A 24,084-nucleotide genomic window follows, 5' to 3' on the forward strand; every position below is an offset into this window, starting at 1 on the left:
TCATGGTGGCCCACAACAAGCAATTACTTATCTAGCTTAGTAGTTATAAACTCTTTGAGGGCACAGTATTAATCAGTCTAGCACAATGCTTTGCACAGTTTGTAGAATAAACCAAATGTTATACATAATACAGAAAATTGAGGGATCTCATGGGTAAAAATCACGTTAAGTCAGGCTTAGTGGCAGACACTTGTAATCCCAGTGACTAGGGAGGCTGAGGCATGAGGACAAGTTAAAGTAAAAAATACAAAGGGCTGGGGATGCAGCTTACTGATAAAATGCCCCTGGATTCAATTCCCAGTATTGTAATAAATAAATAAATAATGAAAGTGGGTCCACCCCTTCAAAAAAAAAAAAAAGACACAATACTAAGTAACACCTGGGGTATAAAGTCTGAAAGGTAAGGTTACTCAAGGTTAAGTCCAGGACAGTGTTCTCTATGAATTACCTGTGAAAACATCCCGTTCTCCCACCACTGCCAAGCTGCAAAAGAAACACTTGTCTCTGAAGCTCTGTTCTAATCTCTTCCACACAAATGACTCAATCCAGTCCACTGTCACTTTAGATTTCAGGGCAAAGTTTATTAGAAGAAATTAAGTAACTGTAAAATTTCCCTCCACCCCGATTCCAATATTTATGCCTCCACCTCTCAACAGAGGGGCTGTCTCAAATGTGGGTGGAATGAAAAGGTGGCGTGCTCCCCTTGCACAGTTACTCCTTAGCCTTCAGCATGTGCAGTCTTAGCCCTGAGTCCCTCTGACCATGGCAATTGTTCAGAGCAGTGCTACTCTGACAGCATTTTAGGTCAGTTGCCATCTCCTGAGTTCACGATCACCTGTGATCAATATACAAATTATCAGTGGTCAAAGGTAAACGAGAGGCACAGGCTGCAGGGGGATTATCCTCTAATAAAGAAGGTTCTAGAAATGACACCTGGAATGCTCAACCTGTTAAAGTGCTCACCTACGTTCACTCTGAAGGGATTTTGGAAGGGTTCAATAAAAAAGTACATAGGAGCTGGGGGTGTAGCTCAGTGGTAGAGCACTGCTCTAGTGTGAAAGGACCTAGGTTTCATCCCCTGTACTGGGAGGTAGGGGGTGAGGGAGGGGAGAACTTTTTTTTTTTTTTAAAACATAAAAAGAACTCTGTTCACATCATTCCAGCAATGACAAGGGAAAGGAAAACTTAGAGCTTAGTTACTGAATTACTAGCATTCCAAATTAAACATATCCCTTGTTGGAGACCAGCTCCTTTAACTTCTTGTGGAAACTTAAAAAAAAAAAAAAACATTTATCATCATTTCATTTTGCTCTAACTCTTCTTTCACTAAATAGCCTTCTAATCTGAAATCTAGTTTCCTCAATGGTATCAACACTACAAAAAGAAAGTCCAAGATGGCCAAGTGATCAATTTAAGTATGGCCTATAAAACACTTTTCTATAGAGTGATTAGTAAAAATCTGAGGTGAGAAATCTGAGCTTCCCAACCTGCCAGTTTGAGGTCTATACTCAAGAATAAGGGGTCCATAATATATCTAATCTCTTGACATGATTACAAGATCCAAGACTAGGGTAGGGAAGGGTAAGTAAGCATCAGCAGCAGTGGCTATCTTGTTCTACAATTTAGTGCATGGCCTCAGCAATCACTTGTAAGTCCAGTGGGCAGTGGCCCAGCCCTGACCCTTGCACAAGTCTCGGTGGCGAAGGAAACAGGCATGGACACGGAACCGACGGCCACAATGAGGACAGGCATGCAGGGCTCCAGCATGGGTCTTCATGTGCTCGGTCAGATGGTGCTTCAACTTGAAGCGCTTGTTGCAGATGCCACAGCCAAAAGGCCGAAGGCTGAAGGTCAGCATGATGTGCCTGTCACGCTTTGGCTTGACTGCAAAGCGCTTCCCACACAAGCAACCAAAGCGTTTTCCATCTGCAGGGGGTGCTCCCCCTAGCTTCACAGGCCCATGTACAGCCTGCCCTGCTCCCCCAGGTCCTCCACCCCCTGACAAGATTTCATTTCCATGAAGATCCACTGGCTTCCAGGATGGACTCCCTCCCCCAGATGTTGCCCCTGCTCCTGAGGGCAATAAGAATCTCAGCTCCCCATTCCCTTCAGTGTCTCCCCCAGGAAACACTTTGGTTTCCTCCTTTGCTCCTCCAGACTGAGTTCCACTTCCTGATATCTCTTCCTTAGGCTCAAAGGGTTCCTGCTTGATATAGAAAATTTTGGGGGGTAATGCGGTAGGTGGGGCAGGAGGTTCAAGTGATGCACTCTCACTCTCTGGAAGTCTGCGGGGAGCAGCAGATATGGGTACTGGGTGGGATCCACGAGCCCGGGGAAAACCTCCTGACACTCTCTGTGGTTGAGGAGTTTGAGAGAGTGTAGCTGCTGATCCCTGGTCTTCCTCTTCCTCCTCCTCCTCTTCCTCCTCCTCCTCCTCCTCCTCCTCCTCTACCTGAATTTGTAACACCTCTCCTAGTTCACTCTCCTCCCCTCCCACCGGGCTTTCAGTGGATGCAGGACTCTCAGTAGAAGCAGAGGACTGCACTGGGGTCTGAAAAGGGGAAGAGCGAATACACCAGCCTCCAGATGAGGACGTGGTGGAAAGAAGTGCATGGTAGGAGGTTGCTCCACGAGCTGAAATTCCACCACCTGAACTTTCTAGTTCTCTAAGAATCTCTGAACACTGATCTACTACTTGCCACATCTGAAGGCCACTGGCTACCAGGAGATGGGCAGGGAGAGCATCCAGGGGAAGGCGAAGGCGCCCTGAATAAATGAGCTGAAGTAGCCCTTCAAAGGCATCAGCTTCAATGACACTTGGCAAGGTGAGACGAGGTGCATCCCCAAGAAGCAGCTTGTCATGGAAGTAGGGAGAAGCAGCAGCCAACACTGCTTTATGAGCTCTAAGTTCCCGGCCCTGCACCAGAAGCGACACATCACAGAACTTTCCCTCTAGCCTATGGCGGTTCAGGGATTCCAGCAAAGACGAGCTATGTTGAGGGAACTCGATCTGGATTGTCCGAGGGGCTGGATTGCAGATCGGGGAGGTGGGTGCAGGAGGTAAAGGTGTCGAGGTATCCATGGGCTCCTCGGAAAAATCCCAGAGGATCGGGAAGAAATGGGAATTTGGGGGTAGACAAAAGCTGTGGAAAAAAGAAACAGGAGTCACAGAAACCCTGGACAAAGTTCCCCTTGTCTTCTCAAACAACTGCCCCCAACTAACAATTGGAAATTTCAGTAAGTGACACTTTCTGCAGATCAGTCCCACTCACCCTGGGGAAAAAACAAAACAAAACAACAAAACACCAACCGGGGGTTTAACTTCCAGGCCCCGAGGGAGATATGGAGGTAATCCTTCAGCGAAGCCTGACCTCGCCAGCCGCGGGCGGCTCCTGCCCCGCCGCTCCGATCCGTTTCAGGGTGCACACAGAAGCAGGCTCGCGGCAAGCCTCCGACACCACGAATCTGGACCCGGTAGCCTTCCCCTCCGACACGCCCCCACCGTTACACAACCGGATCAGACTTCTCCGGACCCTTTCAGCTACCGCGTCGTTCCGGGCCGGAAGCCACGGCCTCTCCGTCGGTCACCGCCGCCGCGTGCGCAGGGCGGAGCTAGGACTGAAGCCAATAGGAGAGCGGCGTCCTACAAACCTCGTGATGATTGGTTATGCTGGCGAGAAAGGCGGGGCTGGTAGGAGGCCGCTGATCCCCAGACGTCAGCGGTTGGCCTTGTCACGTGCTGCAGAGTCCCGGCAGCCGCGGAGGCTACGGAGCTGGGTCTCAGTAGAGCGCAGCCCTTCGGTCGCCCGGGAAAGCTACGTTTCCTGGTAATTAAAAGAGTAGCGCCCGCCCCAGCAGGTGCGGAGAGGGGCAAAATTAATTGGGTACCTATTGTGTGGGGTGGGCACTTACCCCCATTATTTCGTGTTCTACCACCAACCATGAGAGGTAGGTGTTCCCGTCCCGTTTCCATGCAGGGAATCGGAGGCTGGCAAGAATCATTGGGCTGGCAAGTAGAGGGCGTGGATCCCAGATTTACTAAGGACCAGTTTGGTTTTATTTTTCACTACTCGCACGTAAGAATTTTAACCAACAATTTAAATAAGCCTTATTTATAGGTAATTTCTTTTAAAGAATAAACGTAGATTTATACTGGAACTCTCATCAAATACCATCCCTGCTCCTTAGAGCTATGTGAAGCAGTGGGTGAGAGGAGAGCTGAACCCCTGCTCTAAAACAGAATAAATCTCGCTGAATGGGAGGGTGATCGTAGACAATGAGATCATAGCATCAAGGCAGAGATATACGGCTTGGTTCCAGGGCACGTGGAAGGTTCCAGGTTTAATACACAGCATTGCAATTAAAAAGCAGTTCTCATCACCTGCTGGTCAATCTGGAGATCCCAGGCTAATAAAGTCAGTGCAGCGATAAAAGAACAATCTCCGTTTATTAAACATGATTTTTCTGTTTCACCACACACTCCAGAAAAAAAGGAAATGGGGCTGGGAGTGGAGAAAAGGGGACAGTGGTGGGGGATAGAGAAGGCTGGGACTGGGGCGGGGAGAACGAGAAAACAAAATAAAACGGGTAGGAAGAGCATCTCCCTACCCTGAAGGGGGTGGGGGGGAGGGAAGGGGAGGGTCGGGGGGGAGGGGGCCAGGAAGCTCTGTACAGAGGGGGGTCGCCCCCAGCCCACACACACACACCCCGATATGTACAGTACAAACCCCAGATAATTACAACAGCCAAAGAAGAGAGGAAAGGGTCCAGGGGTAGGGCCTGAAGTGGGGAAAGCAGAGGAAAGGGCACAGGGATAAAATTTCACATATTTACAACTTTTATATAAGTATAAATTTGGCCCCGGCTGGGTGTATGTGTGTAGAGGGATGGGACTGAAGGGGAACTGTCCATACAAAAGAAAGAAGGGTGGAATCTGGGAAGAATCTCAATACCAAACGCAAGAAGGGATGAGGGGGCAAGGCTGAGTAGGGGACAGCAGTCAGGGAGGAGGGGGTGCCAGGGAGGGACTTCTCCCCTCCCACGGCCTACCCACCCCAAACCCCATCCATCCTTCCTCCCCTATCCCGCCAGAGAGCTATGTACAGAGAAACACCGAAAAATTGTGGAGCTGGCGGGAGGGAGGGAGGTGAAAGGAGATTGGGGGGGGGGGATGAGAGGGAAGCCCAGCCCTGTCCTACCTCCCCAGGGGGACAGAGTCATGGAAGGGGGCCCCCAACACCCCTCCTCCAACACAGGTCCCCCCACCCTGGGGGAGAGAGACATGGCTTTTCCTAGAGTAAGTTCCCCCCTCCCCCTGGGAGTAGAGACCAAGAGAGAGGGGAGGGGCAGGGGACTGTGTGTGTCAGGGTAGGGCAGATAATCAGTCTGTCCTCCCTGACATACACACCCTCCTAACCCTAACCCCTCACCCTAACCTCAATTCCATCCCACCCCAACACACTGGGGGAGGGGGGGGCATAAGCCCCCTCACCCCGCTCTGGGACCAGCCGAGAGCAGATCAGGTGTGGGAAGAAGGGGAGACAGCTCCCATTCCCCCCTTGCCGCCCCCTCCCTGCCCCGGCGGCCCCCTCCACCCCATCTGGGTTCTGGGTGGGGAGGGAATAAATTTAAGAGTGGTAAGAGGAGTAGGAGTTTGTGCGTGCTGAGCCCCCCCAGACGCTCCTGAGAAATCAAGGGGTAATAGGGCCCCCTCACCCGGGGTCCCCTCCCCATTACAAGGGGGGCAGGGGAGGCCAAAAATGGGGCGGTGGAGAGGAGTTAGATTGTCAGCTCTGGTTACTGCTAAAAAATCACCCTGAAGTTGAAAGTTTGGAGGTGCCACACCCCCAGGGTGGGGGGTGAGGGTCTGTCCCCCAGTGCTCAGGGGAACGATGAGGCAGAGGATGGGGATAGCACCCCGGAGTGAAGGGGGTCTGTGTAGGTTAGGAGGTGTCCTGGGGCAAGGGTCCCTGGGGGTCAGAGAGGGGGCAGCACCCCGACAGGAAGGAAGAGAGGGCGGCTGAGGGTTCCCGCTCTCCCTCCTAGAAATGGTGCAATGGGGGTGGGGGATTGGTGACCCCCAAGGAGGCATTCAGGGAGGCAATCCCACTGTCCCTCGGTGACGTCCAGTCCTGGTGGTTGGTGCTGTTCCGGGGTGGAGTGCACGGGGAAGGAGAAGAAGGTCTATGATGCTGGGTGGGCTAGTGGTCTGCGGTGTTTCGGAACTCGCCGTTCTCCGTGATCTGCAGCCGGGGTGGGGGGGGCGGGGCTGGGGGGGCCAGGCCGTTCCAAGGTGGGGCCAGCGTCACACGCGGGTTTGTTGGACCCAAGGGGGGAAGCTGCCTCTCCTGCAAGATACCAAAGAGGAGAGCGCGGACTTATTGAGACGCTTCGCAGGGGCCTGGATGCCAGACCCCTATCAGTGACCTCCCCACTAGCCAACCCACTCCATAAGCCATATCCACCCACTCCTCCCAGGACAATCCCCACCAGCCTCCTGTTTTGTTTCTCACCTGTAGGATCCTCTGGGATCAGGTAGAGACTCATTTCCCAGACTCCTAACAGGGGCCTTCAAACCTTCAACCCAGAGTGTCGCACCAGGAAACCAGCTCAAAAGCAGCAAGCTCCCACCTCACCCCCAACCTAACCCCACTAGCTTCACCTATATATTTCCCCTCCTAGCCCACCCTCCACCTCTTGGAACACCCTCCCAGCCCACCCCCCAATCTCAGGTAGGAACTTTGTATTGAGGAACCAAGGGAGGCAGTACAGCAAAACCTCATTAATCCAAACCCCTGTGGATTTGGAATTTTTTTCATAATTTGAACAAAAACTGGGCTTGAGTTTTCCTTTATCTATGCAGAAAGGGTGGGCTAAGCAAATTAGTGGTGGAAAGTGTCTGTGGGAGGGGGTATTTAACCTATACCAGCAAACAGACTTTTCATTCCTATCTATTCATTAGGGCATGCTCCCTGAGGGCCTTATTCACCGAGTTCTACTTACTGTATATATTTTGAAGACATGCATTTCATTAAATAGACACTGTCATTCAGATTTGTCACTTATTCAGAGTGGCCATCTTCTCAAATATAACATCCCAAATTAGAGAGGTTTAACTGTACTGGGGGGAAAGGAAGGGGATTCAGGGAAGTGATGTGGGAAGGGAAAATCTTGTGGGAGGGCTGCCTCTCTCACACACTTGGCGGAAATGACTAGGAGCTTCTGCTGAGACACAGCGTGCCCCAATCTCTGCATCCCCAGGAAGCAGTAACTGGCTCCATTCCTTTCCACCCCCACTTTCCTTACAGTTCTTCTCCCTGGGATGCCAGTTAGAGGGTGAGGGGTGCCTGACCCTACTCCCACCCAGGATCTGTTCTCATCACCTCCTATTGCTCCTGGACCAACTCCTGGTTCCTGCCCTCAGCCCGACCTTCTGTTCCTCTGCTGGGAGAGAAGAGAAAAGCCACCTGAATTCCCCCACACCTCTGGGTCATTCACTTGGCTTTTAAAAATTTGTGCTCAAAACTGGCTTTTAAATTAATGGCTGATTTGCAAAGGGACCAATACCTAAAATGGTTTAGAAAAATTATCCATATTACTTTCTGGGCCATAGGGCATTTAGGCCTGGCAACATAGCTATGTCTGACCAAATCTCCAAAGGATACAAGTACAGTTCCAGATCAGCTTTCCCTTCCATCCCAGGATCCAGGACTCACCTCTCAGGTCACCCAAACCCCAGTCTTAGGCAAAGCTTCCCTCTTAGTTCACTGGTATCTCACATTGCCAGTCAGAGGGGGAGGAAATTGCATGTGGTAGGGTAGCCTGAGTGTGGCGGGAGAGCAGGGAAAGGAATCCTCAAATTTCCTTCCCTCCACTTGTCTGCTGGTGACAGCACATGGGCAAGCCCCCTACACCCCCATGGACCCAAATTTAGAAAGAAGATAAATTAGGGTGCCATTATTCATTTTACAAAAGAATTCACTGCAGGAGTCTTTTAAATGGCAAGGTCCCCTGGTGCCTTTTAGCATCTGTTTACAGATCACTAACTACTTTGACAGAGAGGCTGGGCAGGCAGAGAGTTAAAATTACAGTGTGAGGAGCCACTGCCCACTGCAGATCAATCCCACAAAAATAAAGCATCTCAGAAATGATGTCTGTGGCTGACAGGTTCCCATTTACTGGCTTTTTAGGTAGGATTGGGTGTCCAGTAAGACCACTGGGTGGCAGGAGGGGTGGGGGTAGTGAGTGGCATTAGCAACCCAGGATGTCAGCTCTTACAGGAATAGAGGTTATTTGATATGCTTTTCCTATCAGTTCTGCCTGGGAAAGAACATGGCCACTGAGCCCATGATGTAACTCCCAGGCCACAAGGGCAGTTCATGTCCTAACACTGTCCAAGGTTCCTTGCTCCTTCTTGTTCCACCCACCCTGCCTACTATCAGGATACCTCAACAGACTTTTCCAGGGCCCCTCAAAGTCCCCTTGAATTAACTGCCCACTCCCAATTCCCACCCAGGTGGGGACTAACATGAACCCCAAATGCCTTCTACCTCACAGGTATAAGGGAGAAAGAGTGAGAGGAGAGGAATGGGAAGAAGGAGAGGGTAGAGAACCAGGATTAGGGAAGGAGGAGGAAACCCCAACCTACCTGCTGCAATCGGCACAGCCCCTATAGCCAAGGTCCCCCAACCCAGCATCACCTCCACCCCATTAATAAAGCCCAACCCCCAAGGACGCTCTGGTGAAATGGGGGGTGACAGACATACACTGGAGAGGTAGAGGAAGAGGAGGGTGCCAAGTTAGGAGGAGGATGGGAGAGGTGTGCCTGGAGGGAAGGGGTGTGACTTGTGAATGTGCTGGGTCTATGTAGGGTCAAATTATTGCTAAGGCCTCCAAGGGCAGTTGCAGGGAGGGATCAGCCTGTGGTCTCTGAGTAGTATACCTCGGGAGATGGGTCTGTGCTGGAGGTGTCAGGAGGTGGAGACTGTGGAGGTTCTCTGGGGGCAGAGGGCAGCAGTGATGGGGGAGAGGCACTGGAGAGTGGAGGGGGTAGGCTTCACGACCAACCTGCAGTGGTCCGGAGTCACCTCCCCCTGTGTCCTCCGCCAGTGGTCAAAGCGGAACCAGGAGAATTACCTGATGAGGAGCTGCAGGGGGAGAGAGTGGGGTGATGGGGTCAGGAGCCTTGGTGGTGGGGGTGGAGAGGCCTGGTGGTCAGAGAGAGGAAGGAGGAATATGGGTAGGAAAGACCAAAATTTTGGGAAAGCAAAGGGTAAGATGTGGAACCTCAGGCTCACCATGACTGAGGTGAGCAAAGAGTGGTGGCAGGGAGCTGGAGGGTCAGTCAGGTATGAGGCCTGAGTGGGAGGAAGGCCAAAGGGAAGCTAGACTTGAAACACTGAGGGATTGGGATGGGGTGGGAAGTTCCAGGGAGGCCTTCAAGGTCTTAAGAGCCAGGTAGAGGCGGCTCTACAGAAGCTGCCAAGGAGTCAGAATGGGGAGCCAGGAGAACAAAGGTATAGTGATCCCAGATCCCAAGTCTCCAGAGCCTGGGGAAACTACCACTCAGACTGCCCTGGGCTCCATTCCAGCAAAGAGCAACTTCTAGCCCTCCTCACCCAAGAAGAGCTCAGAGGAAAGTGAACTCCTGCCTTCAACGGGGCAAACAGGCAGGGCTTCTAGGAACTGGGAGGGGTCTAGAGACAGAAAGGGTGAGGATCTGGGAGAAGGTCCTGAGCCGCAGAAAGGAGTGGGAGGATGGGGCAGGAAGGCACGGGGTGGGGCTGACACTGCCAGGAGTGACAAAGGCACAGACGATGGAATGAAGATGGGTCACTGGGGTGCTGAGTGGAGTGGCAAGTAGACAAACAGAGGACAATGAGAGACAGATGGCGATGGGGCCGGGGTGGCTGGTGCAGTGAGAGCACAAAGGACAGTGGGATGGATGGGGATGGGACACGGAGAAGATAAATGACATTGTAATTTCCACCTGAGCGTCGAGCAGCCTCTTCTTGGGTTCAGGCAGCGGCTCAGCCATGGCGGGGTGGTCCCGGCGCAGCTCCTCCTCCACCAGCATCAGCCTGAAGGGACGGGCTTCAGTGGGGTTAGTGGCGGGCACGGGCTTGGAGCCTGTTCATGGAACTCCTGATCCTGGAAACCCCTGCAGCTCTCTGGAAAAGCCTCACGAATCCTTCTCCCCTTTTTAAAATCCCTCCACTGTCATGACTCAAAAGACTCCCTGTCACTCAGGGTGCTACTCTCTGCCTTCCTCTCAGGGTCCGGACCCTCAGGTATCTCTCTGGTTAGGGTAGCTTTCTATGCCTCAAAGACTTCTACCACCCAGACCACCCTCAGCCCCCTTCCCAACAGAGACAGCAATACCCCTCCTTTAGAACTTTTGAGGCTAAAGATCAGGCTTTTATACCACCTCAGTGAACTTAGGCCACCTCCAGTGGCAGAACTTGGGGTACCTCCCAACCCAGGAGGAGTCCCTGTTACAAGCCTTATCATTCCCAGCATCTTCCTGACTTTGGTGAAGACTCTCAAGATTCTCTCTCATAAATGGTATCAATTACAACAGTGGTTTCAAAAAAATGTTTCATGTCAAGAAGCCCTTTTATTCCAATGTATTCCAAGTCTTATGCAGAAATACATTTTTAATGGATCAAAATGGAACTGGTCTGGTTGGAATAGGGTTGGGAGTTCTCACCCCTGTTTTTAAGATAACTGGTCCCCTTGCTAAGATACCTCCTTTGGAATCCAGGGCTTGGTGAAGGAGTTAGAAACATGTGCAGGGTAAATGACCCATTCTGATGGCATCCCTTACCAAGGCTAGAAAGGGAGGCTGTGCCCAAGATGGGGATGCTCAGGGGCTCCTCTGGCTAGGGATCCCTGCTCAGCTTTGGGGTGAACTTCACAGACTGCACTGAGAATAATCAACCAAAGTTTTCTGACCCAGGCTCTGTGCAGATACAGTGATGGTTGGACAGTACCTGCCGTATTTTCCAAGGGCTTCAAAAGTTACTCTACCAGAAGAAATGACAGGGTTTAGCAAAGAAACATTTAATGCCCTAAGCAGGAGATGAGTGGGTTGTCTCCCTGGGAGAGTGTGGTATGCTCTCCTGGTGGTCTCCTGAGATGGGCACAGGGGTCTGAGGACTAGCTCGCTCACTCACTCCCTTCAGCTTCAGGCTCTCCCTTGCTACCCCTCCCCAGGCCGCCCCTCACCTGCCAATGATGCTCTTGATCTGAGAATCCTTCTCCACCTGCTGCTGCCTCAGCCTCTTCTCACTCTGTTCTAGTCGGGCCTGATACTGCATCAAGATTTTGCTGGTCTGTTCTTCCTGGGACAGCAGCCTCCGCTCATACTCTTCCAGCTTCCGGTTGGACATGTGCAGCCGTTCCTTCAGTGAATGGATCTCTTCCTCGTACTCCTTTACCTGCCCGCCGGGCACAAGACCCCGCACTGTGAGAGGTGCCCTGCCCCATTCAGCCACCCAGCCCCCATCCCTGTCTGCCCAGCATAGCCATCGCATGGGGAAGGACAAACCCTTTCTCTGCCTGTGGACTACACTCACTCAGGCCTGCTTTTGAGAATGCCCTGCCATGATGCTAAGGCTCCTTCAAGATGGAGCAAGGTCACAGACCTATGCCCTGAGAAGTGTGTCCACTGGAACACACGAGGACCCACAGAGCAACCTACCCTCAGGCACACCTTAAATATACCCAGAAATTAAAAAGTGACTTTCCAGCCCCAAGCTAGGAATGAGCACATGAGAGAAAGAGGGCAAGACATTGGATGCGTCAGGCTCTCCTGGTGGTCTATCTTGTACTCCTTCCTTAGCTCCATCCTGGGGATAGGTGATCTTAAGGGAATCTCGGGTTGAGAATTTAGGAATGCCTTTCTGCTAATCTGACCCTGGAATTCTGGGAACAAGAGAGCTCAGAAGAATCATTTTATCTGCTCTACTGGCTCTAGAGCTTAGAGCTGTGCTAATATGATAGACCTAAGCCACGTGTAGCTATTTATTTTACTTTTATTTTTGTAGTGCTGGGGATCAAACCTAGGGCCTCACACAGACTAAACACAAACTATCACTCAGTTACCTCATTAGCCCATACGTAGCTATTTAAAACTAACGTTAAAAATTTAGTTCTGAATCACACAAAAACCAATGTCTAATAGAATAGCCACTAGCCACATGTAGCTACCATACCAAATAGTGCATATTACAGAACATTTTCATCACTTCAGAATGTTCTAGAAAGTGCTAGTCTGGAGCCTTTCTCAAGGATTCTGCATCTGAAGCCCAGAGCAGGAGCAATTTGAAAGACCTCTGCCCATCAAGCCCTTGCCACCTATTCCTAAGGGACAGTAAGTGGATAACCCAGACATCACCTGCAGTACAACCATAATCCCCTCTGCCTCAGCCCTACTAAGTAGCTCCCACTGCTAGGGAAGTCACTTCCTTTCCTGAGCAGTAACAGGAGTAGAGCTTTGGCTTCCCTGGGGAAGAACATCGTGGCAAGCCTAGAATAGAACGTGTTTCTCCCTGGATAGTCTATAGTGTAGCTGAATTGGCTTTTAAGCAGACTGATTATGTCGGGTTCTCCTAATGGACTGAAGGCTTCTCAAGAGGGGATCAGTTTTTGTCTTTTCTTTCTATTATAACTGCCTAAGCCTAGATGTTTCCCTTGGAATGACCTACAGGTCTCCCCTATGGGTGAAAGGAAAAACTGAGACTTTGGATGGCAGGTACCAGCATACCCTATCTAGCCGGCTCTCATCCATCGATTTTGAGTACTCCTTGAGCTTGTACTCTTCCCGCTCAATGTGGGCACTCTCGATGTCAGCCGACAGGTGAGGCATATTGGAGACCCAGGCCACAGTCCGCTCAGAGGCTGGCATTGTGGGGTTCAGCGTGGATGGTGTCTGAGAATGCTGGGACAAGGCAAGGTGGGAAAAGGCAGGGCACATTCAGAGGGAGAGAACACAGCCAAAAGACAGGACAGTCCCAGGCCTGTTCCCCTGCTTTAGGGGGTATCCTGGGTCCCCACCCTAACCCCAGGGGCTAGAGAAGCGATTGATCACGTCTCCTCTCTGGAATGAGTGTTATCAGAGCAAACATTTATGTCTGTTCACCATCATCTCCATGGTGCCCCAACAGCACATGTCACACTGCAGCCCCTGAACACACATTGTTTTAATTTATGAAAGGTGATGAGAAAATCAAAACCTTAGGGCACAGACTGCTCCACCTCCACTGTTGCCTTCACCCACCCTGCTTCCTCTTCCCTTCACCTACCTGCTTGGTGATGGAGGGCTTCAGCCCCCCACCCCCTCCGCCACCACTGCCACCGCTGCCCCCAATGCTGCCCTCCTTGCTGAGGCTCTGTTGTCGTGGACGGGCAGGGCCATAACTCGGCTCTGGAGACTGTAAAAGGTTCCCGCTGGACGGCCGGGGTTTCTGGGCAGCACTGACTGTCAACTGCTGAGACTTTCCCCTCTGCAACGGAGGTGGCTGCCCCCCACCACCCCCACCACTGCCCCCACCACTCCCACCTCCGGGCCCTGAGGGGGCTGGCCTCTGGGGACCAATGGTGATCTGGGGAGGGGACAGCATATGCTGAAGGTTGTCCTGGAGTGAGAGCTGCCGTCGGGTGAAGTCAGTGCCAGAGGGTCCAAACTCATCACTGTAGCTGTGGCTATGAAGGATGGAGGCTGCTGGGGGCTTGGGGACCCCTGAAGAGAGGTCCTCGCTCTTGCTATAGCCATGGAATGGGGCAAAGGTGTCCCCTGGGGGCTCTCCACCTCGGTGGTGGTGATGGTGGTGGTGGTGGTGATGGGAAGAGGGTGGGCCATGGCCACCACTCCCTCCATGGCCCGCTGGGGGCCCTGGCCCATCAGCAGCCATGTGGAAGAGAGGGTTCTGGAAGGAGAGGGGGATGCGCAGTTGCTGGGCAGGGACACCGTCCGTGGTGACACCCATCTGGCTGAGGCGCATGCCTGCCGCTGTGATGGACGACCCACTCCCCTGGGAGAGGCGTCCAGCAGGAGCAGGCCGCAGCCCTAAGGCCGCTGTGAGTGAGGCCTGGCTTGAATGCAGCAGGTCCCCGACAGCTGCCAGGTTGGAAACACTACTGCTGTTGAGGCGACCACCGGGCCCATCGCCCTGCAGGTCCAGCATGGACACACTCTTGTTGACACTCAGCATCTTCTGTTCTGGCTCTGTGATGTCCGAGCTGCTTGTGCAGTATGCTGGGGAGGACCGGGCCAGTGGTGGTCGGCTCACGTAGAACAGATCTTTACCCCCACCAGGGGGTGGTGGGGGTGGCTTTTCCTTGGTTGGGGAGGGGAGACGAGCCATGTCCATAGAGCTGTCAAAGGAAAGGGGACAGACACACAAGCAGGGTAAAGCTAGGCTACAGGCAACTGAACCTCCTGGGGCTGGTATTGACCTTAGGTGAAAATTGGGACCCACAGGGAAGGGCTGAGAGCCAGTGGTGACAGCCCTAAAGAGGTAGGCAGGGAGGATGGGACGGAAAAGGTGGGAAAAGGGAAAGGACAAGGCCCCTCTGGGAAAGGGTGAGGCCTAGAGGAAGGGAAATGGGGGCAGCAAGAGGAGGGATGAGGGCAGTCTGGGAAAATATGAAGGAGATGAGGTGCACTGAGGAGAGGAGAGGAGGAGGGTGAAGGTCAGGAGGGGGAGAGGGAGCTGACAGGAGAGGAGAGGAGGGCTGGGGAGGGGAGAGCCCCTCACCTGTTGAGGCCTCGAGCCATGAAGGACTGAAGGTCGATGGAGCTGGAGAGAGATGGAAAGAGGAGCGAGCACAGACAGAGAGAAGGAGCAAGGCATGGATGGATGGCAGGAGCAGTGGGAATGGTGAATGGGTATGGCATCACAGAGGGAAAGAGAACAGCAGGGTGATCATCAAATAAGGCCGGGGGCCTGCCCCATCAGAACAAATGCTGAAGTTTTCAGAACAAATGCTGAGGTTCCAGAACAGGATCTGGGGGCTGCTAGGCTTCCAGCTGCTGCTTCTCTAAGTGCGGATCTTGGGGAGGTCTGCGGGGTTCTGGTGGTAGGCCGGAGGGGGGGATCCTTATTTTCTGAGTCATACAGAGATGTTTGATTATTTTGACACCCCATGGCTGAGCCAATGTTCACTGGCTCAACCTCAGCCTGGAGATAAGCACGGGTGGGCAGAGGAACAAAGCAAATACGAGCCTGTAATGGGGATCCCCTTGGCTTACAACTAAGCTGGGAGCTGGAGGAGCCTTGGCACTTCTGGGGCTGTGTTCCTTGTTCCCTCTGGCTTTGAAGGGCTCCCACTGCCTGTACCTATCTCCTTAACATTTTCCCCTGAGAACTTGCTGCTTTATCCCTTCCTTTCAAGCCCTAGAGATGCACACGGGGCCCAGTGAGAATATCCAGAATAGAAGAGATGGCGTTCCTAGGACATAAGGGCAGGGACCCCCTGAGGGCTCACCTGTTGAGGTCCCGCATCATGTAGCCCTGCATCTCAGCTGATGGCCCCCGCAGCACCACGGGCTGCGGCCGGGGCCGCTCACTCTGGCGGCTTGGCTGCCTTTGGATGTTGGGGTTTCTTAGGGCTGTGCTGATGTCGTTGAGGAGCCGGGGTAGTGGGCCCAGCTTCAGAAGGGCTTCCTGGAAGGGCAAGGCGATTATTGGTGGGCTCTAAGAGGGCCTTGGAGGGTGCAGGGGGAGGATGTCTGGGTAGGAGATGGTATGACATCTTAGGGAACAGGCAGGGGAGAAAAATCTGTGCAGGGGAGTAGTTTCTCAGGCCCCAAGTGCCTCTGGCAACATCTAGCAATGGGGCACAGGGAGCACTTGCTGACCTTGCTGAGCTGGGGCAGCACCTCCCAGAGTAGGGCATGCAATGTGGAGAGCTCTCGGCCCAAGTCGATGTAGCCCTCAAAGCTACTGCTGTTGGTCAGCGTGTCCAGGTTGGAGATCTCGTACAGGAACTGCTGCATGGAACCCCACTCCAGCTCCAAAAACTCATTCATGAAACCCAGAAAGTCCTCCTTTGAGGTAAACCTGGCCAAGGGGTCCAGAAGGGAGAGGTCACACTTGTACAGAAGGCCTTACATCTACCCATCTCAGGGTCTCTGGGGACTCAGGAGACCCTTCCTGCCCACCCATGCTCCACCCATGCCTGAAGTTTCCCTCACTTGGAAAAGTTGGCCAGGTTCTGGATGACCTTGGCGATGAGGGTGAGGGTTCGTGAGGTCTGCTCATCTGGGTACTCCTGCATGAGCCCAAAAAGACTGGGCGACATAATGGCTGGGCAGAGGAAGCGCAGGAAGAGCGAGGCGCTGATCAGCCTGTCGGCGATGTCCTCCCTGCCCCGCTCTGCGCAGCGCAGCCGCCAAGATGCAAACACCTCCTTCAGCTCCCTCGGGAACACGCTGGGGGGAAGGGGTGGGGAGACAGAGAGAGAGAGAAAGAAAGAGAGAGACCGGGACTGAGCCCCAGAGACCCTCAGCTTCCAGGGAACATGCTGAGGGGGGTGGTAGGAGGTGAGGGTGTGGAAACAGAGGTAAGAGAGACAGGGAAGGAGGGACTGCAGGAGGAAGACAGGAGGCTGCTGGAAGAAGAGGGCCACGGTAGAGGGAACAGACAGATTTGGGAGAGAGAAATGGAAGGGGAGAGAAGGCGAGGGCAGAGAGACACATGGGAGAGAGATGGAGGGATGTGTGAGAGAGACAAGGAGAGGAGGAGAAGAAAAACAGACACCAGGGAGAGACAGAGATGGGAGAGAGATGGAGGGTCACTTGAGGTACAGGGAGCTCGGACCCCCCAACTCTTCTGGATTCCAGGGAAATGGGGATGGACGTGCCCCAAGCATGATCCCCAGTCCCTGGAATGGCTCAGAGCTCACTCTCCCCACCTCCCAGTTCCATTTCAATGTCCTACTGACACCTTAAACTTGACTAGTGTAAAACGGAGCTCACCATCGCCCCCACACCTCAACTGACTCCTCCTCCTGACTTTCCTGGTTCTGTCAATGAGGCCACCAGTCTCCCAGCTACAGCCTCATGGCCTCTTGAGTCATCCTTGACTCCCCACAGACAGGCCCCCTCCTTTGCAATCAGTTAACAACTCTTGCTGATCTTTCCCTCACAGGGCCCTTAACAGTGGCCTCTTGCTAAGTTTCCTATCACTGTCCTGATTTAAGATCTGATTTTCATTCCTAACCCATTAACAGCGGTCCCCAATAGCCTGAACTTCATTCTCCCTACTCTGGTCAACCCCCACACTCCACTCGACTTATGGATTCATCTTCTCAATCATGAAAATTCCTGTTGCCTACACCTTTAATGGCATCCTATGATCTACTGATGAACTCAAACTCCTTAACTTGAGGCCTTCTAGATTCCAACTCTAATCCCACATCCACATATTTTTTCCTACTATTTCCATTATTAAACCTGTCCTAGTTACTGTCCCTCGAAAGCTCCTGAGCCTTCTTACCTTCCCACACATGCCTGTCCCACAGCCTTCTGAAATGTCTCTTTCCCACCATGTGCAAACATCAGCACCTAACCCAATCTTCAAAGCCCAGCACCAGGCAGTTCTTTTTGCTTATCTCAATCAAAGCTCTACCTTCTCTGTCCTGATGTTACATGGGGGGTGGGGGTGGGGCTCTTACTCAGCACTTCACAAGTACTACAATGGTTCTGTGGTTTTCTGTGCATCTCATTTGATTTCTACTCATTCTGGTAGAGGCCCTCTGAGGGCAGGGACCAGGCACATTCACCTCTGTTCTACAGCACCCAGAATGCTTTGCCCATAACTGGTGCTCAGTCCTCTTTGAGGATGGACAGATGGATGAACAGATGAACACACAACTGCCCCAACCCTGGCCCCCCAGCCCAGCGTTCCCAGTCTCACCAATGGGAGTTGACCACCTTGCACAGGGCCAACTCACAGCACATCCGCAGGTTGGCCTGGTGCTCTGCCAGACTGGATGCCGTGCACTTGATGGGGTCTACCTCACAGTTCTCCTCAGATTCATACAGAGCACGAATGAACTCCCCTGAGGAATAGGGGCACAAGAGAAAGTTGTCATTCTTTCCAAGGGCGGGGGCAGGGAGCTGCCTGGGTTGGAGGAATCTCAGAACCAGGGGGTTGGAGGCTGGGGTCCTAGGCTCTGGACTTGAGATCTGGGGTAGCCAGGTTTAGGGCTGGGGTAGGTATCTGGCAGATTTGGGAAGAGGGCCTGAAGGTGAACCATACCAATGGCATCCTTGAGGTATTTCTGACCAATCAATCTCATATACTCTTCTATGGCTTTAGTGGCGAGCGTGTTCTCGCGGAATATGAGGTGCTCCCGTTCCATGAACCGGTCTACCTCTGACATGGCCATGTCTGAAAGGAAGTCCTGGGACCCAAGAAAATTCAAGGATCAGCCTCTGCACAACCCAATTTTGCAAGTGTGCCCTGTCCTCTCTGCCCTCCACGTCAGTGCCCATTCCCAAGCCACTTTTCCCTGAGGGCACGGCACTTACCTTGGCCTTTCCTGTACTCTGCAAGATGTGAACCAGTGCGCTGGCAACCTCTTCCTTGCCCTTGACATTCAAGGCAGGTTCCAATACTGCACACAGCATCCGATAATGGTTGGTGACATATTCTGCAAACTCTTTGTACAGCTCCATGGGCAAGATACTCATTGTCTGATAACGTGCCTTCAGCCGCACAGCCGGGCAACCTCCTTTGCCCTTGCCCCCTGAGCCACCCCCCGAGCCTCCTCCCCCTCCCGAACCCATGCCCCCAGACCCTCCACTGCCTGTTGGCAGGGTCACAGGGTACCACTGCTCTGTGAAGTGGCGCCCAGCCAGGGTGGCCACGGGCACAGTCACCAGGCCTACATAGCCTGCCTTGTCCTTCTTGCGCTTTTTGTCTGAGTCACGGTACAGATGCAGCCGCAGGGCGCGGACAGCCGGCAGGTTGTTAAACTCGAAGTGCTCGCCCCAGAAGACGGTGTCCCCAGAGGCTGAGCGGGGCTTGGACGTGGTGCGTGCATACAGCATGTCATCTAGGCAGAGCTCGCAGTAGTACCGCTTCTTAGGGGGCAGTTCCCGTGCCTCTATGATCCACAGCTTCAGCACATTATCCACCCGGCGGCTGTTGTCCTGGTGTGGGGGTGGTGGGTAGGGAGATAAAAGGGAGGGGACAGTGAGATGGAGACACCAAAAGAGGAGACAATGAGAAAGTGGGATCCAGACAACAATTGTACAGCTGAGAAGCTGTACTGGATTGAAGAGAGTCTCTCCCACATTCACCGTCTATCTAGATCTTGTGAATATGATCCTATTTGGAAATATGGTCCTTACAGATATAGTCAAATTAAGGACTATAATTTGGATAGGGTGGACCCTTAAAACAATAACTGGTGTTTCTATTACAAGGAGAGATTTGGAGACATGAGACATGCAGAAGGAGCTCGCCATGTGAAGGTGAAGACAAAAGCTAGATGGATGCAGCTAGAAACCATGGCCTGCCAGCAACCTCCAAGGAGCTATGAGGAAGCAAGAAAGGACTGTTCTTTGTGCTTCAGAGGAAATGTGGCCCTGCTAATTTTTATTTTGGACTTCTGACCTCCTGAATTGTCAAAGAATACATTTCTGTTGCTCTAAGTGACCCAGTTTGTGGTAATCCCCCTCTGTCCCCGTACATCCTACCACTGAACTATCCCCAGTTCTTCCATATTTTTTATTTTGAGATAAGGTCTCACTAAGTTCCCCAGACTGGCCTTGAACTTGCAGTCCTCCTGCTTCAGCCTCCAGAGTTACTAGGATTACAGGCATATGCTACCACACCAGGCTTAGTTTGTGGTAATTTTTTACAGCAGCTTAAGAAACTAACATAGAAGGGTAGTTCTTTAGACGCTAATCAGTACTGGGGAAAAAAAGTTAGAATAATAAAACAAAAATATTAAGACAGATTCTGAAGAGGAAAATGGAAAAGTTCTATATAGATCATCAGAAACTGAAAAAAATAAGTTAGTTGCATAAATACAGGATGAGTGAGGCTTGATAGCTGGTGTGAGAATGTCCTGGGGATATAACTGAGCACAAGCTCACAGTGAGGTTTAGGTGACATTTTTCAACACTAATCAGCACTAATGTGCTGAAAAAAAGCAAAATGTTTGGACTTTGCATGGGTCAGAATTTTTTTTAGGGGCTGGGGATGTGGCTCAAGCGGTGGCACGCTCGCCTGGCATGCATGCGGCCCGGGTTCGATCCTCAGCACCACATACAAACAAAGATGTAGTGTCCACCAATAACTAAAAAATAAATATTGAAAATTCTCTCTCTCTCTCTCACTCTCACTCTCTCTTTAGAAAAAAATTTTTTTTAATATTTTTTAGTTTTTGATGGACCTTTATTTTATTTATTTGTATATGGTGCTGAGAATTGAACCCAGTGTGTCATACATGCACTACCAATGAGCCACAACCTCAGCTCCGGGTCAGAATTCTTAAGAAGGACAGTGAGAAACAAGTTTCCCCAGATGAGAGTGACCAGAACTGTGATCTTGCTAGAAAGTGGGATACACAGCCTAGATGACAGAACTGGGAGCACTTCTCCTGGGAAGTAGAAGTTTTGGGAAAAACACAGACTTGTAGAACCTCTGCTCCAGAAGGACCCTAGTCCACTCCATTCTCACTAATTTCATAGAAGCACAGAGATCTGGCTAATTGAATTTTGTATGTTCTGCAAAAATGCTGTAAGTAGGGGCTGAGTGGCCACCTGTTGGGATGTCAGTGAGGCATTCCTGCCTGACAGGAAGTTGCACTAGAGGACTTCTAGTGTCCCATCAACTCTCTTATAAGTCTATGATTTCTATAGTAGGGATATAGATCACAAAGTAGGGTAACAGTATGAAAAAAAAAAAAGGGAAAAGGGGGTTAAGAATAATGGGGGTGGACACCCCCACTCATTCAGGGCCCCTATAAGGTTGTCTCTTCCTCCCCCAAGCCTCCCACTCCTTTACTCACTAGGCCCCCTATGGCTCATTCTTTGCCCCAGACATGCCATGCAGGTCCCCTTTACTCCCCAATACCTTGTTGGGTTTTACTGCCCGCTGGAGATTCTCGATCCATTTGTCCCGTTCGGCTGCGGACCGACAGGCAAAACATTTTGTTCCTGATGATGTTGTTACCTAGAAAGGGTGTGGAGTTGAGAATGGGACTCCAGAGGGAGCTTACTCCTAAGAACTGAAGATTCCCCACTACTTCTTCCTCCCTGGCCTATCCTAGCCCCAAGAGGTTTCTGACATCCTCTTGACATCAACCCCTGTGCCAATTCCTCTAGGACTTTCTGTCTCTACCCTCCAGCATCCCTGCCCTTTGGTCCTAAGCCCACTAGACCCAATACCTCAAAACAGAACTCCTGGCCCAGGATGGAGCTGTGCACTGGCTTGATAATGGAATCTTCATCCAAGTTGAGCTCCAAGGCCTCAGCTGCACTGCTAGGACTCAGCAAGGACTCATGGGAGTGAGACTCCTTAAAGCTTTGCATCAGCCGGGCCCTGGCAGGCAGAAGGTTCAAAAGAGTGAGTCAGGACCCCAAACTCTTCTTAAAGACTCAGGGGTCCTGACTCATCAGTGTGATTTTAGAGTGGAGACTTGGTGAAAAGGCCTCCTGAACTACTCTGCACATAGATACAAATTCACAGAATGAAACCCAGCCTCCCCTCAGGAAGGACATGAAGGATATGAGAGAAACCAGGCATTCTATTCACATCTAAGGGGCTGTGAGGAATGGGAACACCTAGAAATACCTAAATGCAGGAATGGACCTGGCAGAAGAAAGAGAAAAAAACCAAGGTGGGCCCAGGGCCCCTTGGAGGAAGGACCTCTAGGTGACCCTAGAAACCAAAGTCTCAACATAAGGGCAAAGCTGGGAGTCACACAGAAGATCACAACATAAGAACTGGAGAATCACACAGAAGATCCTTGTCTGGCCTGGACCTGGCACACAGCTAGTTAGTGCCCAATAACATTTCATGATTCAAAGTATGAATGAATGAATAAGAGACAAAGTTACAGTAGAATCAGGGGAAAGAGTGAAGAAGAGTATAAGAAATAAGAGAAAGGAGCAGAATGAAGGTTAGACAATGGAGATGGGAGTGAGGGGAAGGAGGCAAGGCAAGAAGTAGAAAGCAGGAGGAAAAGCTTGTGCAGAAAGAGGATGCGAGAGGCTGAGAAGGGGCAGCTAGAAGGACGCAGGAAAAGCGATGGATGCTGAAAGGCAAAAATCACTGTGGGAAAGAAAAAGAAAAAGGGGGCTAGGGGCACGGAATGAAGAGGGACAGGATGGTGAGCAGCATGGAGATGGGTAGGGGATAAAGAGTAGAGAGCAGTAGGGAAGCAGGAGGGGGAGCTAGGGTGTGGGAGCCTCCATGAAGTTATTTATAGCAGCCCCGTCATCACAGGCTCTGGCTGCCGTCAGCGCGCCACGCTCCCCCGGCCCCCCGCCCCCGCGGCCAGGAATACCATGCCCTCACCCCCTGCCGGCCCCAAATCCAGCTCTGGTGACATGGGAAGCGGGCAGGGAAAGGTTTGACTCACCTTATCCCAACCTCCCTACCTGCCCAATTCCGGGGGTGGCCAGACAGAGGGGAAAGGAAGGACAGGGTTCTGTAGGGATGACTGGGTAAAAGGGATACCCAGAGAGGGACCCCAAGAAGCAAACAACAGAGACAACCACCAAAAGGTCTCCTTCAGTCCTGCCTCAGGACAGTGCCCTCTGGACTTCTCTGAGGGCTTCTTCTTCATGGTTCAGTCCATGGATTAACCCTGCAGCCCCTGATCCCCATTATGTCATCCTGCACACTGGTGCCGGTCTTGCCTTTTTCTGTAATACTCTACACTGTTCCTTCCCTCAGATGAGCTCCACCTTGTACCGGTTAACAACAGTCACCCCAAGCACTACTCCAACCTGCTGCTCCTGCCCCTCCTGCCGCCCTTCCCTCAGGCAGTTCCACCTAGCTCTCACTGCTGCCCCTCCACCATCCAGTGAGCCCACTTCCTAGGATTCAGAGTTCCTTATGGGCAGGCTGTGTGGCTCTTCTCTGTCCTTCTGTACAGCTCCTCTGATCCTGGGCTGAGCCCACCCTCCGTCAGGCTAAAGATGCCCTCCTTGGCATTACCTTCGCCTCCTTGCCTGCCTGTCCTCTCCCTATGTCCCACCCTTCTCCTGCCGCCTGCAGTCATGTCCTAGCTCTTCTCTGTTTTCTCCTTGCACCATAACACCCCTCAATCAACACGAGCCCTTCAACCTTTGCCCTCAGATAACCCCCTCCCTTCCCATACCGCTAGAGGTCCCCTATATTGCACATATCTCAACCCGCAAGCTCCCTCCCCTGTACCGGTCATGGTCAGCACTTCGGAAGCGAGGCAGGATCTGGCGAAAGCTGCTGGTCCGGTCAAGTTTGGGCTGTGACTTCGTACGCTTGATGGAGCTTTTAAGTCTCCGGCTCAGGAAGCCTTGCTGGGGGGAGGAAATGGGGATGGGGTGGGTTGGAGCAGGGTCAGTCCTACCTACTTACCCCTCAGCTGGTATAGAGTCCCTAAAATAAGGTGGGATAGGAGAAAAGTCCCTAGAGGTGGGAAAGGGAACAGGAGCCCTGATACCAGCTTGTCTTCCTTGCTCCCTTGGGCACAGTGAAGGAAATACACACACACACACACACACACACACACACACACACACACTAGCTTGGAATAGGTGGGAGGGCTAGTCCAAGAAGCAGGGGGCAGAGCCAAGAAGAGGGAGACCAAAGAGGTGGGGACACACATACACACAAAATCTTTCTTCCTCCAGTCCCCTTTCTCAGAATCCTAGGGCTCCAGTTGGGGCTGGAGGGGAGGGACCCAGCTGAGCCACATCTGGCAAGCGCTGGCTTCCATTCACTCACCGAGGGCCGGAAGGGCGCAGCGGGGGCGGCCTCCATGCTGTACTGCTTCCCCCCTGGGACACTCTTCCTCCTCGAGCGACCCAAGTGGTATTCTGGAGGAGAGGAAAGGGCCCCAAGGGAAGTTGGGGAA

The 24,084-nt window shown here is 52.2% G+C and overlaps 2 protein-coding genes and 1 long non-coding RNA gene across 41 annotated transcripts in view; 1 reads left to right on the forward strand and 2 right to left on the reverse strand.

Moving 5' to 3' along the window:
- Positions 1-560: 560 nt before the first annotated feature.
- Positions 561-3,578, reverse strand: Zbtb9 (zinc finger and BTB domain containing 9). Of its 3 annotated transcripts, none has more exons than XM_013355829.4 (2): positions 3,372-3,578; positions 561-3,143 (listed from the first exon to the last, which is right to left on the reverse strand). In XM_013355829.4, the coding sequence occupies exon 2, from the start codon at positions 3,080-3,082 to the stop codon at positions 1,643-1,645; it is 1,440 nt and encodes a 479-aa protein (XP_013211283.1). In that variant the 5' UTR covers positions 3,083-3,143; positions 3,372-3,578; the 3' UTR covers positions 561-1,642. The 3 variants fall into 3 exon arrangements, with proteins under 3 accessions (XP_013211283.1, XP_077876339.1, XP_005318864.1); XM_078020213.1 differs by having other exon boundaries at positions 3,273-3,578; XM_005318807.5 differs by having other exon boundaries at positions 3,311-3,577.
- A 70-nt stretch (positions 3,579-3,648) lies between these two features.
- Positions 3,649-19,670, forward strand: LOC144366255 (uncharacterized). Its single transcript, XR_013425268.1, has 2 exons — positions 3,649-3,827; positions 19,439-19,670. It is a non-coding gene; the product is annotated as an uncharacterized LOC144366255 (long non-coding RNA).
- Positions 4,429-24,084, reverse strand: part of Syngap1 (synaptic Ras GTPase activating protein 1) — a 31,567-nt gene continuing 11,911 nt past the window's right edge. For 7 of the 37 annotated variants that reach the window (XM_078020191.1, XM_078020210.1, XM_078020211.1 and 4 more), the window contains 16 exons: positions 23,955-24,046; positions 23,406-23,527; positions 21,410-21,563; positions 21,096-21,194; positions 18,539-19,162; positions 18,267-18,411; positions 17,922-18,066; positions 16,199-16,435; positions 15,863-16,064; positions 15,490-15,668; positions 14,760-14,801; positions 13,305-14,376; positions 12,767-12,940; positions 11,227-11,438; positions 9,989-10,079; positions 4,429-6,347 (listed from right to left, as the gene is read on the reverse strand). In XM_078020191.1, coding sequence (XP_077876317.1) covers positions 6,201-6,347; positions 9,989-10,079; positions 11,227-11,438; positions 12,767-12,940; positions 13,305-14,376; positions 14,760-14,801; positions 15,490-15,668; positions 15,863-16,064; positions 16,199-16,435; positions 17,922-18,066; positions 18,267-18,411; positions 18,539-19,162; positions 21,096-21,194; positions 21,410-21,563; positions 23,406-23,527; positions 23,955-24,046 — 3,737 coding nt within the window. In that variant the 3' untranslated portion in view covers positions 4,429-6,200. The other 30 variants (XR_013425262.1, XR_013425255.1, XR_013425261.1 and 27 more) reach the window with 30 other exon arrangements.

The sequence above is a fragment of the Ictidomys tridecemlineatus genome, chromosome 8 (genome assembly GCF_052094955.1).
Source record: "Ictidomys tridecemlineatus isolate mIctTri1 chromosome 8, mIctTri1.hap1, whole genome shotgun sequence".
In the NCBI taxonomy this organism is placed as follows: Eukaryota; Metazoa; Chordata; class Mammalia; order Rodentia; family Sciuridae; genus Ictidomys; species Ictidomys tridecemlineatus.